Source organism: Micropterus dolomieu, linkage group LG08 (assembly GCF_021292245.1).
Source record: "Micropterus dolomieu isolate WLL.071019.BEF.003 ecotype Adirondacks linkage group LG08, ASM2129224v1, whole genome shotgun sequence".
Lineage (NCBI taxonomy): Eukaryota > Metazoa > Chordata > Actinopteri > Centrarchiformes > Centrarchidae > Micropterus > Micropterus dolomieu.
In genome coordinates this window covers 5,707,746-5,722,056 of record NC_060157.1, presented here as the reverse complement: position 1 = coordinate 5,722,056, position 14,311 = coordinate 5,707,746, and the positions used below count along the sequence as shown (strand labels likewise).

Genomic DNA, 14,311 nt, shown 5'->3' with positions numbered 1-14,311 from the left:
CAGCACTCACATCGAGTCATCCCACATGTAATCATTAGGATCTGCTTTATATAATTTTGTTTACCAACTCAAGTACAGTTAGTCAAGAGAAAACATGCTATTCATGTGAGTAGTACCAGCACATTTAGGTGTCCGAGGAGATGGAAAGGCAGACAAATTAACAAAGGAAAAGATGAAAAAATGGTATTGTTGAAATCAGTATTATATTTTCAGAGTCAGAGAGGGGAAAGTATAGTGTGGAGGAAAATAAGTCAACGTTATTAGGATTAAGCAGCACTCTAAACAGAGCAAGTTATAAGCAGGCTGAGAATTGGGCACATTAAGATACACTTTTCATTGTGGCAGGTCGGCAGGTCGTTGCAATCAGTGTCAGTGAATCAGTGAAAAAGAGACGGTGAAACATTATTCTAGTAACATGCAGAAAACATACAGAAGAAAGACCGGTGATACAGTTATGGAAAACAGGGCGAGTAGAGGCCTGTGTGAAAATATAACGGTATATTTGTGTTTTTAAGAGCAACTAGACTGATTAGAAGACTTTAAAATAAATTGACATTGAGGAAGATTAAATCCAGAAGGAGGCAGTAATGTGTCAAGGGTCAACCACTGTAAAACCCTGAAGAAGATGAAGTAACAGTTAGCCTTGTTCTGCTTTCCTGACTGTTTTGTGCAGATTAAACAAACAAGATTAAACCTATTAATTAATGAGCTTTAGAGGTGCTTGTAAACAAATTTAGTTACTATGTACAGAGCCAGACTAGCTGTTTCCAGTCATTATGCTAACCTAACCTAAACTAACGGGCTGCTACTTGTTGCTTTATATTTACTGTACAGAAGGGTCAGTCTTCTCATCTAACTCTCTGCTTCAAAGTGTATTTCCCAAAATGGGGAAAATAGGCATTGAAGGACACTGATGAGGCTTCCTTCTTGTGCGGTAAAGCTTGGACATCTTAACTGAAGATTGAAACGTGTGTTTGATTAAATGTAGAGTGGACGGGAAGGACATGATCAGCGTGCCCCAGCGTCGGCTCTCGTTCGACTGTAAGACCTCCAAGCCGGTGTTTTGTCAGCAGAGCGACGTCATCGGTCACATCACCAGCCGTGACGATATGGAGAAGGTACAACACGTGGCTGTTTGTTTCTCTGTGGTTAGACAGACAAGATTTTGGACATTTACAGTAGGGATAAAAGAAACAAGGGAGGAAGACATGAAAACATGACTCACTTACATTTAATGCATCAAGCTCTCGAGTTTTCAGAAAAATTTATTCTTCATCGTATCGACTTTCAAGCCTAAACTTGGCTTCTTATTTGTCAGACTAGTTTCCTGCATACCGATGTGAAGCGCCGACTCTCGGTACATTCACTCCTCCATCTGCTGCTTTGTTGTTCTTTCATGCAGGGATCAGACAGAATCGGCAAGATCACATCAGATGAAAACCTGGCAGACTCGGTTCACTCTCAACACTTCGCAGGTAAGAGGAGTCTGCCAGGGAAGAAATATCACACATTTTTTTAAGGCCTATAAGCGTTGCATGTGTGGGAACTAGTCTGGAAATAGATAAATGAATGTATGTATAAAGAATTCCACAGAGAGATTTATTGAGAAATCTACAAAAATCTGTGTTTTAGGGCGTAAATACATTACACAAAATGAGGTTGAGCACTGTGGGTTCACAGGAACACATTTTAAAACTCTTAAAACGCTAATACTGCAGTAGTCAAGTTGGTTTGTTTGGATTCAGTGAGTAAACTGGGCATTAAACAAGATTAACCAATCAATCCCAAATCTGCAGTACTGGTAAGTACATTTAGTACTGTACCTAAGTTTAATTTTAAGGTATTTGTACTTTGAGTAATCCCATTTTATTCTACTTTATACATCTACTCATTTTAAAGGAAATATTTGCAGTGACATATTTTACATACAGAACATATGATCAACTTACGACGTGTGTGTGTGGGTGTGTGTGTGTGTGTGTGTGTGTATTAACAATCCCGCAGAAGAAGGTAATGCTACAATTGCAACAATCCAATAATTTAATATAAAACAGTTTAACACTCTGAAGGGAGTACTTTTACTTATAAAGTAAATTTTCCCCAAGGGTTTCACTTAAACATATAATTTGCATATTGAGGGGAAATTAATTGGCTCTTTTATTAATTAAAGCTTTTTTTTTATTCTTTTTTTTTAAGCATGTCGAAGGTAAATTAATGAGGCCACGCCCCCAAGGAAAATGGATTTAGAGGCAGAATTCATTCCTTTACTTCTTAATTTCTTTGTGCGTTTTTGTAAATGTATTTGTTTGTTTCCTAAATTAAGTCAGTCACCCTCTTCTTTCATTCCTCTGCAGGTTCTGGTGCTTCCACGTACACCCTGGACAGTGGCATCGGTACGTTCCCCCTGCCCGACTGCAGCAGCGGTGCAGCAGGACGGGGCCTGTCCAAGATGAGGGCCGGGGCCGAGCACCACTGCTCTGGCTCCCCGGGAAGGGCCGGTCGACGAGCCCGCACCCTGGACAGAGAGCTGACGTCACAGGAGGAGTGCTACGTGCCTCACAAACAGCTGATTCCCACCATTCAGTACGGCTCCATGCTGGAGGGGAGAAGCTCGGCCGGCGTCATCCGTGAAGGTGCCCAACAAACTGCCGCACTTACGCTTAGTTATTTTATAAAGCCTTCAAAGTAGTACTTTTGTACACTTGGTATAGAGTACTTTGATGTAGTCTGCAAACTTGTACTGCACTCAAATATACAAAAAAGCAGTGAGTCTATAACAAAATGTTTGATTTATAGGCACAAGGATACTCTTAGTGTTTACACCGTAGCTCAAACTGAAGCATGGCACTGACCAGGAAACAATACTTGCGTTCGGGCAACAACGCCTATCAAGACATCTCAGAGATTCGGCATGTCGCCAAATTGGACACATGGGGTTCTTTACAAAAATAGTGAAAATGATCTATTGATTGTCACATTAAACCACCACCACCCAGTAATGTGTAATAGAAAAAAGAAAAAGAAAGTCACACAGAAATATGCTAATAATGGCAGTTGCTTTCGTGCCAGCAGAAATTGTTTGGTTCATGTGCTTCTGTTCTTCAGTAAGATCTTAAAAATCTAGTCTCTGGTTTTATAATGAATCATTTATATACTTTTTATGATTCATCATTAAATTTAATATTTCATTTTGGCGTGTTAGCATGTTTAACATAACATGTATAGTTCAGGGTGATGGGAGGGTTTTTTAATGTTGAAAGTATTGAAGACATTTTTATTTTGATCTGATGATGGTGCTAGAAGTCAGGGCATGAGCATGAATATCTGCATCAAATCAAACCACTAGTTGCCCAGTGATGTCAAACACTCTCCTGTCAGCCTCTGTTGTCTTAAAATGAATGCATTTTATTTAGGTACAGGCCAGGAAGCAAAACTCAGCGGTAGCTACGTAGGTTTGTGCTTGGTAATCCCTTCCCCACTAGTCTAGATAGACAAGAAAATAAGGTCACAAAGAGGAGCATGTATGATTCCTAAGCTATCAACTAAATCCAGTCAACACCAGTTCCCAAAACAAGCATATCTCAAGACACTCCAAGGTCTTGTAATCTTTGTCTGAACCGCTGCTATGCCCAGTTTTAGTTATTCAACAGGCAACACAGTCATTTTCTACCACATCTAGACACACTAAAAACCAAAAGTGTTAACCTCATGGTGGTGCTAGAGGAAAAGTCAGAGGATAACGACTGTCTTTGGGATTCATTCTCAGGGGATAACAAATGTCTTTACAAAAAAATATGGCAATCCATCCAATAGATGGACCAACAACTACAGTTTAGATTTTCAATAAACACTAAACCTTCCTCACTTTGAACGGTGAATTTAGATTTAAGTGTTTGTGCTTCTATTTAGTAAATTACCCAAATGAGAAAATCCCTCTGATGTCGGGAAATGAGATGAAAATGTGTTTTTAATCACTCACATCTGCAGACAAAGAGGCTCATGGAGCGAACATGTTCTCCCCTCGCTCGAAGACTTGGACCTTCCCCAGCCTGAAGACTCCAGCGGGACCTGCAGAGGTTTACCTGGCAGTGGAGGAGGAAGAGGAGGAGGCGGTATCCTTTGGATCGCCATTCAGAGGGGTTGGGATTGTAGTTAAATCCAAGCTTGATGTATTTCAAATGAAGCTAAATTGACCCGATCCATCTTGTGGCTTTCCATGCTCAAATCTGCAGGGGAGGGGTGTTCAGCTGCTCAAGATGTCGTGATAAACTTGATTTAAATGTTTAATAACTTGGAAAAGAAAGCTTTCTGTCATGTTTTTTATTTATACAGCCCAATATTACAAATTTGCCTGAAGGGGCTTTATATTCTGTACAGCATGTGACACACTCTGTCTTTAAACCAAAAGAACCTTTAAAAAGGGGGAAAACTGGAGGACACCTCCACAGACAAGTAGACTGAAATCTACAACATGGAAACAAAGTGATAGCCATCATATTGTGCTTGTTTTATTTGATTATCTATTCTTATTGAAAAACGTCTGAGAGGAGCATGCAGAAAGAAAATATCTGGGTCACTTACAGTCTACAGACTGAAAAGTATTTTTAAAGTAGAGAAACGTTTTTTAAATCTGCACTCACATCTTACATAATGTAAAAACACATAACCACATTCTCTCTTTAGAAATTATTAATCAACTGAATATTAAAGATTCACAGTTGGATGGTTTCTGTAACCTACTTTTTTTGCACCTGAAGGCGTTACATAAGATGAAACGCATGACCTAAAATGTTTCCCACCTCTGTGCATCCTTTCAGAGCGTGAAGGCCGGCGGTCCCTCCTCCAGCCGGGCGGTTGACCCAGGCAGCCTGCCCGTCCCTGCCCAGTCGGGGCTTAGCCGCAGGGGAAAGAATCGCACTCCCAGCGTCCCCGAGGTGAGCCGGGAGGCCGGACTGGAGCTGCTCAGGGAGCGGCCGGAGGAGGCCCTCTCCCCAAGCCGCCCTCAGGTCCTGGAGACCCCCGAGTCTCTCAGCGATTCTCTGTACGACAGTCTGTCATCCTGCGGCAGCCAAGGATGATCCAGCCAAGGATGGGGGAGGAAGGAGAGGACTGGATGCTCATCTAGTCCGCAGACAATAAGACCTAACACCGCTCTGAACGCATCTCCTGGTTGCTGGCTGTACTGTGATGCCGCTGCTGACCCGCCGCCACCTTGTGAGGAAAAGAAACTGTGCCCCGTCGGTCGCAAGAGTATTGTGGTGATGCCGTCTCATCAGCTGTTCCTCTGTTGCAACTGGAAAGATGGATCGATAAGACTTCTCCTCAGGATTCCCAATAAACATGAAGCCAAAAGCCACCCCAGATAGTATACGTTGTTCACTTTTTCACAATCAGACTTGACTGCGGACACTTCTCTTTAATTCTTCATGTATACAGGACTACAAAAACGCATGGCTAAGCTAATGATTAGCACAAAAGTTGTCACTCCTGGTTGTTACTCAGCAACCTGTCTTTTGTTTTGTTTTTCTCTGATCTTTGTTGTGTCCATCAAGGAAGCAGTGAAGCGCTGATCATTTAAATTGCTGACGTACTGTATCAATACATCCGTTCTGTTCTTGGTATCATTTCACCATATAATGTACTGAGAGAAAGGAAAAAAAAACAAACACATGGAGCTCTTTTAAAAAAGGAAAAAAAACTGAATGTTCATGTCTGTGATTCTTTATCGCTAAACTCATGCATCACAATTTTAAATGTATAAACGATTTTATTGATCATGTTGATATTGTTTTGCGACCAAGGAAGGTTGTCGGAATATGTCTGTTTTTAAATCATAAAACATTTAAAGGTAATATATACCAGCAATAATAACATAGATAAAGAGAAATGGCTACACTATTCAATGAAAATGTATTTCTATTATTTATTTATTTTTAAATGTTTGCAGTCATCATTTTTTTTGGTAATCTTTGTGAAAATTGCAGTCTCCTCGCTTAGTAGATTATGTTCATATCTTGTATTTCGACATCTGTTGCTGTTCATTCCCTAGCCAATAGAGGTCCTATGTACCTACTGCCGTTTTTCAACTTTCTAATTAAAATGTTTTGATTTAGTTCTTTGTGGTAATAGTTATTTTGGCCAGTAGAATCAATTAGTCATACAGTAGGTAGGAAGAGCACTTACCAAACTGTCTTCAAATGTAGTAGTACTCTCCAAGACCGGTAAACACACTTTAATGTGTAAAATTCCCCTTTAATACTTGTGGTCGACATTTCAGAGGGAAATATTCAGTGGTCGATGAAGTATTCAGATCTTTTACTTGTGTAAAAGTAGTAATACTTACTAGTAAAAATCCTCTTAAGTAAAAGTAACAAGATTTTACATACAAAATGAGTCATTGTTAGATTAAACAACCAAACAATTGATAAAAAGGTCAAATTAACTTTGTAATGTATCAATAAATATAATATTACACTCACAAGGGGCCAATACTTTTAATACTCCTACGTACAATTTGCTAATAATAAACTAAAAGTACTTTCACTTAAGTCAGTATTTTCATCGTCAATTCATCTTATGATTGTTTGTTAACCACTTCATCTATGAAATGTCAAAATACTACAAATTCTTAGTGCTCAACACGACATCCTCAAATTGTCTTGTTGGACCAAAAGTCCAAAAATTAAAATGTTGAGAATGACAATAAACCACATTAAATCCACACATTTGAGAAGCTGGAACTAGCAAACATTTGGCATCTTTGCTATAAAAATGATCAATCATCAATATTTTCAGGTCTAAACATTTTAAATACAGAAGTATTATTTGTAATTGAGTATTTTCGCAGATATTAACTATTTTTACTAGCATTTTCAACAGTGAAGGCAGGCAAGATCACCTTATTTCAATATGTTCAACACATTTATTTGAGCAAATGTATCAAATTATTAGTTTCAATTTTACATGAATAAAATAAATTCTTCACAGTATACACTTTCGAAAAATCGTAAGGTTAACATCATATCATTTGGTAAACTAATTTCTAGACAACAGATATTAAGAGGAAATTTACACTGGGAGAGGTCTGAATAATTTGCCTGTCTGAGTTGAAAATGTGGACAGATGGCTCAGACTCCAGCCAATCAGTCAAGACAGCCAAAAGTCCAAAATCCTGACCACTGAGTCCGTCTGAATCAGTTTGTGTAGCTCCAGACAGGCTTCCATGGTTAGTATTACCAGGCTTCACCATTCTTACTCAAAATGTTGGTCACAAAACAAAATCAAATCAAAAATCTGTCAAAATCATGGGACACCATATGTTGTGACACTCCACTAAAGAGAACCAAGGGAAAACTATAAATAAGCAAATCAACGTCTGAAATTACATAATTTCAAATAAAACACTGATCAACTGAGAAGCTCACCTGACCCACTAAAAAAAACCAAAAAAGGAGCCTATCATGTCATTAATTTATGGCACTAAATAACAGTAATGAAATATGAATGAAAATCCTCATTAAGTGTTGCTCAGCTTCTGGGAGTCTCCATAGGGCAACGCTCCCCTCTACAGGCCAAGCATGTTCACTGCAGCATTAGTCTATTCTCCATTCACAGCCATGATGGGACTAGCATTAGTTTACTATGAACTTACATTCAACCCTTGTTGTAAGTTTTAAAAAATAAATCAAAGAAGTGTTCAGTAATATAAGACCACAGAGGAGTTAATTCGATAAATGAAGACAGAAAGTGAAAAGCACCAAATGCGTTGCAAATTGTGCCTTGTCTGACAGATTGTTGTTTTTTTTCATTTCCAGACACTCAAACTTTCTTTACTTCTTTTCCTTCTTCTTGTCCTGAAAAAAGGGACAAATAATCACAATTATAAGACAAAGAATTCAATGTAGTGGTATCAAGCCATGCAGACACATACGGTTAAACGGTATGTGCTGATAGTTAAAGTAAAAGTAAAGTTAAAGTGAAAGTAAAAAGTCCTGCATTCAAAATCTTACTGAAGCAAATCAGTAAAATGTACTTCAAAAAGTAAAAGTGCTTTGTCTGACTGATATTATGTGACACTCGATTGTCAATACTGAAGCATCAATGTGTAAGCAGCGTTTTACTGTTCTGAGGGTCATCTATTAAATCTTCCATTTTTTCTCTAATAATTACTGTTTTTGTGAAATATCTGATATTTTTATGTGTTTTGGGGCTCAAAAGTTATTAAATAAAACCATGTGAGAGGTTTAGAGGGGAATTGTCTCTTTGGTGGAACTGTTAACAACTCAAATATAACTGCAACATGAGGAGGATAGTACAGCAAAATTGTACATAGGCACAGCACTTAAATGTAGTTGCTTACTTTCCATCACAAAATACAACAGTGAAGGAATCTCCCTGTTTTTGCTTCACAAGGAACCATTGCTTTGGTCAAATGTAATTATTCAGATGTCTGTTGATGATTATTATTATTATTATCCACAGTAACTAGAACAAGTTTCTGCATATGTCGCTGTTGGGTTATTCAAATGTCATTTGCTTTTTCATTGTTTTGTGCACCACAACCTAAATTCCCCTTTCCACCATTGCACTGGGGCGGTGGCAGAAGTCTCAGATATCTCAAAACCTAAGCAAACAAAACCAAAAGTATCTGCATGGCTGGATTCTACTAGAGCTGAATGAGAAAATACGTTGTTTTTGCTGTGATTTGGGTGAGCCACCCATTTATTATTAATTAAACCAGGATTTTATTCTACAGAATTGTTAAAAACAGTAAAATGCATTGAAGACAATTTATTTTAACCAGCCTTTCTTGTAGAAACATTAAACAGTTGAGGCTGCAATATCCTATACTTTGTTATTGTCAACAAATCCCATTAAAACAACAAAACCAACAATGTGTTAGTGCGTCTCTCAATACTTTCTGACTTCCCTACCCCATCCATGGCACTCAGCTTAAAGCCCACTTATTCCTACTGAAGAGATAAGTCTTTAAAAAAAGGTCACAAATATAGTTAGAAATATCCTAAAACATCTGGACAACTTAGTTTTTAGTTTAGTTTAGTTTTTTCGCTAAACAGGAGTAAATAATGCATTTGTTTGGAACTATTTTTAGTTGTGTGTTTGGTGTATTGGTGAGTATCTCCGGCAGCAGGATGGGTGTATGTGGGATCGAATCAAAATAAACTACAATGTTGATGTTCATCATAACGAAGGAACATGTCGCCCAGTGTAAGAGCGTTACTAACTGATGTGTTTTTAAATCGGATCACAAACAGAGGTTAACAGTTCCATTAGAATAAGGAATATGATATACCAGGCTTTCGATGCACACAATACTTGTTGGTAGGATAAATTTCTTGTATGTTTTTGTCTTTTCATTGGATTTGTTGACAATAAGAAAAATATAGAACACGACCAGACTTATCCATTAACGTTTTTTTTTTTTTTCCCCGTACCTTATCATTCATGGCAAGGATGACCATCAGTTTCCTGAAGATGGTGATGAAATCAAGAAACAAGTCCACACAGTGCCTTCAAAAAACAAACGTTTGTTTCAGAATCTTACATATGCTTTTGAGAAGAAAAACATGTCTAAAATAAATTCAGTTCATTCAATAATTCAGCTGTAAAATGTATGCATTTACCATGTACTGACTGAACCTCTGTGAAATTGAAAGTGAAATTTATTCGAGCCACTCTTTATCTCTCTCATTATCAGGAACAGATGCTAAGCTGTTCACCTCCCTGTGGGATGATGTATTTGCATGGTATTTGGTTTTGAGAAGCCGACAGATAAAGGCTCGTATGGAGTTTTGCCTCACCAGACATAGTCCTTGTCTCCATTCTCTGCCTTCTCAATGATGAGCTGAGTGTCAAACAGGACAAAGCCGCACATAATGAGCAGCCCGAGGTACATGTGTGCCTGTTAGAAAAGATAAAGAGGAAGATACACGCATTTAGAGCACATTAATGCACACAGCTGATCAAACGTTCACTGAGATATGGTTGGTTCAGCTACCTTAAACATCATCACAGATCCAAAGAACATGTTCATCACAGACATCAGGAAAAGGAGGGTAAGGCCGGACATCAGCGTGCCTGAGAAGAATGAGGGAAGCAGCATGTATGGGTTAATTACACAAGTGGACGGATTCTGTTTGATGGCCAGAAGGTGTATGTTATATAAAGTTTTAAGTGTGTTTGTGTTGTATGATAAATGGTTGAGAAAAGAAGTATACAGCGTCACATCGGTAATAAACTGCCTTTACCTCCAAGGAACAGATAGCTCCTGCGTTTGGCATAGAGAGCGCTGAGAGTGAAGCAAATGAAAATTGCAGAGGTTCCCATGAAAGCCGTCACAATGATGCTGATGAGAAACAAACCAGAGCAAACAATAAGTTTTCAATAAATACATAATTTTAATTAGATGTGTACAGACAAACAGCAACCAATGATTACATAATACTCTCTCTCATTGCCGTTTTAAAATCAATGTTTCGTGGTTTTAATGTTTAACTTCTATTCAGCTAGCTGCTTATGCACAGATGTTAAACACTGAGTAACCTTTCACATACCTCGGATTGACGGCGATGACAAAGTCCAGTGTGGGGCCAAGGCCGACACCTGGAGAGGAAGAGAGGAATGCAAACATGGGCTTAACTTTACAAAGTCAACTCTGATCACATGCAAAGCAACACTTTTAATTGTAGCATGTCCATAAAGTCAACACTTTACCTGTGAGGAAGGCAAATCCTGCGAGGATAGCCAGTCTCTTCTTCTCTGTCTCTGGGTTGTGTGGTGTCATGGCGAGCCAAAACATCATCCCCAGGGAGCCGAGCACAGACAGTATGCCGCCCTGAGAACAAGGGCACGGGGGTGACGATAGGGCAGGAAAATTGTCACTTTGATATTTACCACTAATTTAGGGTGTTGAAAACAGCAGCATCCCAATATCTGTAAATTTCTCAATACAGTAGGTTGAATATCCCTGTAGCAACAGGATCACCATAAGATGTTAAGATAAGACAGAAAACATCCAACAAGTTTTGTCTTATCTTAATTTTTTATCTTATGGTGATGTTGTGGTGATTCTGACTCAAATCAAAGACCTGTGATACATTTTAAATGCGCCCACAGTGCCCTGATATACCAGAGAACGTACTGGCACTGGTGTAGCAGACAAAGGAGCAAATTAGTGCAGTCATTGTATTGCGTATTGTATTGTCATTGTATTGCGTATTGTATTGTGTTTATCTGTATATGTATTTATCTATAATACATTCAGTATCTTCTAAAACTGGTAATCCCAAAATTACAAAGGGAAATTCTGGTAGCAACGTTCCAGGTATTAGGCTGCAGAATATCCTACACATGCAGTCTGTTGTCACATGAAACACGGATAGAGGTAGATTAGCAACAAAGTCTGTGCTCAGTGGCCGAGTGGTGACAATGCTCACTGTAAATTACCACAGAACTTAAACTTCACAAAAGACAGTGTCTTCAGGTTTTCCCGCTGTGTTTTAAAGTGGATGCAGGTCCATCTCATCAAACATAAAGGCCACCTCTGCTAAAATCATAAAACTAATAAATGCTGAAATAAATCATTAATCTTCAGGAAAGAAGGGCTGCTATATTTCACAGCAAATGGCACTCATTAAATTGGTGTGTCAATTGTTTGGGTCATCTACTAATCAAATGAAACATGAAGTTGCACTGGGATACACTGGACATGGATTAATACAAGCTTTAAATTACTCAGTATTGTGTAATTGTTTTATTGTTAAAACACATTTATCTGCAACCACCAGATTACTAAACTTAAAAAGAAGGCTAGATTAGGTAGGATAAAGTATTCCTGTCAGCACTTTGTTTAAGGGCACAATTTGCATTGTTATAAAAGGATCAACTTTTAAACTGGGGTGGCTGTGGCTCAGGGGTTAGAGCGGGTTGCCTGTTAATCAAAAAATCGGTGGTTCAATCCCCGGCTCCTCCAGGCTGCATGTCGAAGTGTCTTTGGGCAAGATACTGAGCTCTGAATTGCCTCTGGTGGCTGGCTGTTCCACCAGTGTGTGAATGGTGAATGCAATGTAGCGTAAAAGCGCTTTGAGTGGTCGCAAAGGCTAGAAAGGCGCTATACAAATACGGTACATTATCATTATTATTACCTGAAAGAGGCGGGTGACGACATGGACGTAGGAGCCAGCTGCAGCCACAAACATACAAACTGCCAAGCTTGAGTACACATTCTTCAAGTGCACCTGTGTGGAATGAGATCTGCAAAAAAAAAAAAAGATTACAGTGCTGGGTGATGGAAACTTGAAGTACAAGACTGACATACCAATCCACTGCATGCTTACGTACATTTGGGAAAACTTGAAGAGAGCGTCAAAGTTGATGTTGCGGTCAAACACGTTCATGATTGAACCAGGAATAGAGATCTGAAGGTGATTCTTGAACAGACGATGTCTCCTCTGAACAGAAACAGCACATGATTACACTTAAACTCCACTTTTACGGTCAAAATGTAAATTATTTTACAACCACAACTGTGGGCATGCAGCATTCACAGATAAGCAAGGGTACAATCACTTGTTAATCAGTAATGGAAAGCAGCTAAATTTACCCAAGTAACGTTACTCAACTTAAATACTTTACTTGAGTATTTGTATTGTATGCAACTTTATACATATACTCTACATTACAGAGGGAACTAGTGTACTTTTTAATAGACTACATTTATTTAACAGCTATAACTACTTTTAAGATTTTATATAAAACACAAAAGATTAGTTTATAAAATATGATAAACTGCTGTTATAGCATCAGTATAACATCAATATAAATGGTTCAATAATTTAATAATATAACACTGTCAGAGACCATTCTACATAATGATGACTTTTATTTTATTTTGCTGCTAACATTTCTGTACTTTTAACTTAAGTACATTTTTGAATAGAGTAAAAAAAGGTAATGTGGTATCGCTAGTTACTTTAACTTAGGCTAGCGTTGAGTACATAATCTGAATACTGCTTTCACCAGCGATACACACGCGTGTTGCACATCAGAGGTGCGTACTTTAGTTAGAGGAGGTCTTGCATCATTTAATTACACAACAGGTTAACCAGCTAGGTTAAATGTCAAGCGTTCAGTAACGTTACCATAATTACATTTACCGAGCTTTCTGATAACAAGCTATCAATTCGTGATATAGCAGTTGTTAGCTAACATTAGCTGGCAACAAAAACACTTAGGTTAACTCATGAATAAATATGTTGTTTAAACTAGGGCACGGCAGTCCAGCAATTGTCAGGCGGCCAATATTTGTGTTTTGACGCATGAGACTATCATATTAATAGCCAACGTTGCTAACCAGTGAGTTAATACGGGCGTTAAAATGAGCAGCTTGCCTAGCTAACGCTTGCTCGTCTGTTAACACAATTCGACGACTCGTTCATTCTTCCGTAGATAAAGCTGGTAATATTACAGCAAACATTGACACCGAGGACATAAGCACACTATGCTAACATAAAGTACATACCTCTTTCTCTCTGCTCCTAGTGCCTTTCTTCTTCCTGCTCTTCTGTTACTTTTATTTTTTTCAACAAAACCGTACGTGTCAGTCAGCTCACATGATGTCACCATGAAAACGCCCAGAAATGTTGTAGTCCCGATTCTGAAAATAAACGCTATATATATTTTTAAATATTTAAATACACTAGGTTATGGGCATAAATAAACAAGTCGGATATTTTATAATTACTGTAAGTTAAACCGAATTTATTATTACGAGTCATTCGCCATAGAAGCTTTATATTAAAAAGACACTTCCTGGTGTCACCGAATAATGTCCCCGGTACACCTAAAATGGCCGACTCTTAAATATAGCTGCACCATTAGCTGCCAACGGCTACTAGCAAAGCAACAATAATTGTTTGGGTTTTTTTGTTTATAAGCTTTAACGTTGGATATTTGGCTACGAATATACCGTTTAATAAACACTATGAAACAAAGACTCGAATGTCTCTACCACATGTTTCTGATCAAATAAATAATAAATGCAGGGCTGATGCAAATTAATGCGCAGGAGTGTGAAGGAGTTGATATCAGCCGTTTTTCAACGGGCGACCATATTTTCATTTAAAGATAATTTACATAAGCGTATTTTTCTGTTTAGACTTATAATGTTGGTTATGAAAAATAAATGTATGTTTAACTAGTATCTGATAGTGGTGGAAGAAGTATCCTTCAGTAAAAGTGGAACAATGTCAATATATTATAGGCCTACACATTTTAATTAAGTAAAAAAGTA

At 38.2% G+C, this 14,311-nt stretch overlaps 2 protein-coding genes across 6 annotated transcripts in view; one reads left to right on the top strand and one right to left on the bottom strand.

Annotated features, from left to right (window-relative positions):
• The window catches only part of nckap5l (NCK-associated protein 5-like), a 41,630-nt gene extending 35,518 nt beyond the window's left edge, over positions 1-6,112 (top strand). For all 5 annotated transcript variants that reach the window (XM_046055776.1, XM_046055779.1, XM_046055777.1 and 2 more), the window contains exons 9-13: positions 989-1,118; positions 1,403-1,475; positions 2,355-2,633; positions 3,988-4,139; positions 4,818-6,112. In XM_046055776.1, the coding sequence (XP_045911732.1) occupies positions 989-1,118; positions 1,403-1,475; positions 2,355-2,633; positions 3,988-4,139; positions 4,818-5,078 (895 nt within the window). In that variant the 3' untranslated portion in view covers positions 5,079-6,112. The remainder of the gene's footprint in view (positions 1-988; positions 1,119-1,402; positions 1,476-2,354; positions 2,634-3,987; positions 4,140-4,817) is intronic.
• A 790-nt stretch (positions 6,113-6,902) lies between these two features.
• On the bottom strand, positions 6,903-13,831 carry tegt (testis enhanced gene transcript (BAX inhibitor 1)). The gene is made up of 10 exons (XM_046055781.1): positions 13,541-13,831; positions 12,361-12,470; positions 12,165-12,273; positions 10,735-10,855; positions 10,575-10,623; positions 10,269-10,366; positions 10,019-10,098; positions 9,822-9,922; positions 9,456-9,531; positions 6,903-7,853 (listed from the first exon to the last, which is right to left on the bottom strand). The coding sequence occupies exons 2-10, from the start codon at positions 12,414-12,416 to the stop codon at positions 7,830-7,832; spliced, it is 714 nt and encodes a 237-aa protein (XP_045911737.1). The 5' UTR covers positions 12,417-12,470; positions 13,541-13,831; the 3' UTR covers positions 6,903-7,829.
• Positions 13,832-14,311: the final 480 nt, after the last annotated feature.